Source organism: Muscardinus avellanarius (genome assembly GCF_963383645.1).
Source record: "Muscardinus avellanarius genome assembly, chromosome: 2".
Lineage (NCBI taxonomy): Eukaryota > Metazoa > Chordata > Mammalia > Rodentia > Gliridae > Muscardinus > Muscardinus avellanarius.
In genome coordinates, this window is record NC_137787.1 from 1,527,982 (window position 1) to 1,532,043 (window position 4,062).

The window sequence follows — 4,062 nt, forward strand, 5'->3', positions numbered from 1 at the left end:
AAGGAAAATTTAAAAAGGCGGGAAAACTTCTGGAGAAGTATATGTTTATGGCATAGGCTGTGGTGATAGTTTCACAGATGTATACTAATCTCCAAACTCATGTGTACAGTTTAAGCTGGCTGTGGTGGGGCACACTTGTAATCCCAGTACTTGGGAGGCTGGGGCAGGAGGATCCCAGGTTTGCAGCCAGCCTCAATAACTTAGTGAGACCCTGTTTCAAAATAAAGAATAAAAAATGGGGCAGGGGGTATAGCTTGGAGGTAGAATGCCCCCAGGTTCCATCCCTAGGACCACACACACACACAAAGTATGTGCAGTTTAGGTATGTCAATCACACCTCAGAAACATGACTGGGAAAACACATGATCATCTCAGTGGATAAAAACAATCATTTGACAAATTTAATACCCCTTTGTGATGAAAGGCTATTGAGTAGGAATAGAAAAAACTCTAGGAATAGAAGAAAACTACCTTGGCACATGAAAGCTCGGTCTGAAAATCCCAGAGCTAAAATCATGGTGAAAAATTTAAGAATTTCCTCCACTATAAGGATCAAGACAGGACACCTGCTTTTCCAACTTCTTTTTGACACAGGACTGGAAGCCCAATACAATTCAGAACAATGGACAAGAAGAAGAAATGGAAGGAAGTCTAATCAAAAAAGAAGAAGCAATGACATCTTTATTTGCTGATAAAATGCACATGCAGTGGGGTGTTGTGGAGCATGCTTATAATCCCAGTACTTGGGAGGCCAAGACAGGAGAATTGCAGAATTTGTGGCTAGGCTCAGCTGCTCTGTGAGGCCCTGCACAACTTAGTGAGACCCTGTTTCAAAATAGAGAATAAAAAAATGGAGCTGGGAGTGTAGCTTGGAGACAGAATACCCCTGGGTTCAATCCCCAGTACCACACACAATAAAAAAAAATGCACATGTATCTCAACTTCTAGGTAGATACTAAAGGCTCCTCAAAGCACTACTAAAGATAATAAGTAAATCCCATAAAGTTTCAGAACACAGAATCACATGCAAAAGCCAGTTGCAATACTATTCAATGCAAAAAGGCAGCTAAGAAAGCAATTCTACTCACCATGACATCAAACAGAGTAAGATACTTAGGAGTAAACGGAGAGGAAGAATGACTTGTATACATAACAGTATAAAAATTCCTAGGGGAAACTAAAATAAAATATATTAAAACAAAAGATATCTATGTTGGCATGTTAATACTTCCCAAAACAATCTACAGACTCAGAGAAATCACTATTAAATTCTAGGAATTTTTCTTTGCAGAAATAGAAAAAATGCACCCTAAACTTCACATGGAATCCTAAAGGACCCAGTGGCTCAAACAACCTTGTAAAAGAAGAATGAAGTTGTAGATCACCTGATTTAATATTACAAAGCTTTAGTGAATAATAAAACAGTGTAGTAGTGACATTAAGACAGACATGTAAGCCGGGTTGGTGGCGCACGCTTGTCATCCCAGCATTCGGGAGGCTGAGACCGGAGGATTGTGGTTCACAGACAGCCTCAGCTACTTAGTGAGGCCCTCTGCAACGCAGTGAGACCCAGTTTCAAAATAAAGAATAAAAATAGGGCAGCAGGTGTAGCTCAGAGGTTGAATGCCCCTGGGTTCCATCCCCAGACCTGAAAAAAAAAAAAAAAAGACAGACATGTAGACTGATGGAATAGAATAGAGAGCCCAGAGGTGAAACCCTTGCATATATGGTGAATTGCTCTTTGACAAAGGTACTGTTAATGAACCTGGGCCCTTTCCTTACATCATATATAAGATTTTTCTCAAAATGGATTAAATACCTAAACATAACAACTAAAATTATAAAGCTCCTAGGAGAAGCTTCATGACACTGAATTCAGGAATAGATTTTTAGATTTGACACCCAAAGCATATGCAACAAAGGTACACATACAAATGGGACTGTGTTTCGTGCAAAGAGTTCTGTCCACTAAAGGTCATGATCAACACAAAATGGCAGGCTACAGAGAGGGGGAGCCCATGTGCAAATCACATCTCTGAAAGGGCTTCACATCCAGACTAAAGAATTCCCAAAACCCCAAACCAAACTAACCAACAATGAAATCCCCTGAATAAACCAACTGAAAATGGGGTGAAGGACTTGAAATGGCCAACTAACATAAAATACATGCTCCACAGCTTGATCACTTGAGAAATGCAAATCAAAACCACGAGGAGATGCTGTCTTACACCTCGGAGGATGGCAACTGCTGGAAACTGACAAGAACCGGAAGGAATGGCTTGGCCAGGAAGCAGAGCAACAGATAGCTTGAGCACTGTTGGGCGTGCGACAAGGGAAGACACTGATGCCACAGCAATACTACATTAGAGACAGAAATAATAATTGAGACTGGATGGGCACAAAAGGCGTGGAGCAAGACTAGAACTTCAGATGAACAACTGGGAAGCAGCATTGGGATTCTATGTTGAGGGACTTGGAAATATAGGATCCCGCAGCCTCAGCTGGAGATGTCTATGCTGATCCGACACCACTCTCTGGAGCCGTCTCCTGAGGCCACTGTCCACTGTTTTGACAGGAACAAAGGACATGAGTTTGCTGCAACTCTGGACCACTATTTTTTATTGTGTCAATGGGAAGGCCTTATTCATACTTATTAAGGCCTGGAACATGATTATATGAAAGATTGGATGGATGGATGGATGGATGGATGGATAGAAAAAGGTAAGCCAAGAGACCAGGCAGGTCAAGGAAGAAAGCAATAAAAAGAGAAAGACATGCATAATTTGTGAAAGTTATAAAAAGTGTCTCCTTTAAAGTCCCCCTCTTATTCCCCCTAGACACCGCCTCTCGCCAGCCACCCTCCTTCAGCTGGCCGTGTGTCTCTGTCCCAGCCTCCGCAGCGCGTCCTTCACGTCCTTGTTCCGCAGACTGTAGATGAGCGGGTTGAGCATCGGGATGACCAGGGTGTAGAAGACGGAGACCACCTTGCCCTGCTCCATGGACTCCACAGCCCCAGGCTGTGCATACATGACAAAAAGGGTCCCATAAAACAGGGAGACAGCTGTCAGGTGGGAGCCGCAGGTGGAGAAGACCTTGTGCCGTCCACATCCAGAGCGCATTCTGAGGATGGTCACCGCGATGTAGCCGTAGGAGACCAGGACTGCCAACGTAGTGCTCACAATGATGAAACCACAGATGCCGAACAGGAGGAGGTTGTTGAGAGCCGTATCAGCGCAGGCCAGCTGGAGTAATGGGGGCGCATCACAGAAGAAGTGGTCGATATGGTTGGAGCTGCAGAAGGGCAGCTGGAAGGTGAGGCTGGTCTGCACAATGGAGTTGCAGCAGCCTGCACAGAAGGTGCCGAGCACCAGGCGGGAGCAGGTCGAGGGGCACATGGTGACGGGGTAGCGCAGGGGGCTGCAGATGGCCATGAAGCGGTCGTAGGCCATGACCGCCAAGAGGAAAGTCTCAGCAGTAGCACACAAGGAGAAAAAGAAGAGCTGGGTGGCACAGCCCGAAAAGCTGATGACCTTGGAGGAGGAGAAGAAGTTGGCCAGGGCATTGGGGGCGATGACGGAGGAGTAGCAGAGGTCGAGGAAGGACAGGTTCTTGAGGAAGAAGTACATGGGGGAGTGCAGGCGGACGTCCAGGGTGATGACCACAATCATGGTGAGGTTGCCCAGGACGGTCACCACGTACAGGGCCAGGAAGACGACAAAGAGCAGGGCCTGTGTCTGCGCACCTCCCCGGAAGCCCTCCAGCACGAACTCCCTCAAGGGCAGCGCCGAGAGGTTCCCATCTGTGTGGGTCGGCATGGCCTGAGCCAGGACTGCTGGGCAGAGCACAGTGGAGGCTTTGAGGGGTATAAGGTCATGGGGCCAGTGTCACGTGTCCCATGGAGCATAGGGGTGCATTGGTGCCACGCGGCCCACACACCCAGAGGCCTCCAGCTGCCCAGTTGCCCTTGCAGACGAACTGGCCTGAAAGAGAGACATTTCCTCTGACTGATTTAAACTTGAGTGTGTGGTGAGCCCTCCCTGTGTAGGAGCCAGAACCGGCTCT

At 46.7% G+C, this 4,062-nt stretch overlaps 1 protein-coding gene across 1 annotated transcript; it reads right to left on the reverse strand.

The window, feature by feature from the left end:
* Positions 1 to 2,864: 2,864 nt before the first annotated feature.
* On the reverse strand, positions 2,865 to 3,815 carry LOC308279884 (olfactory receptor 9S13-like; the record flags this gene model as incomplete). The annotated part of the gene is made up of 1 exon (XM_080720066.1): positions 2,865 to 3,815. The coding sequence occupies one exon, from the start codon at positions 3,813 to 3,815 to the stop codon at positions 2,865 to 2,867; it is 951 nt and encodes a 316-aa protein (XP_080576192.1).
* Between the last annotated feature and the right edge of the window lie 247 nt (positions 3,816 to 4,062).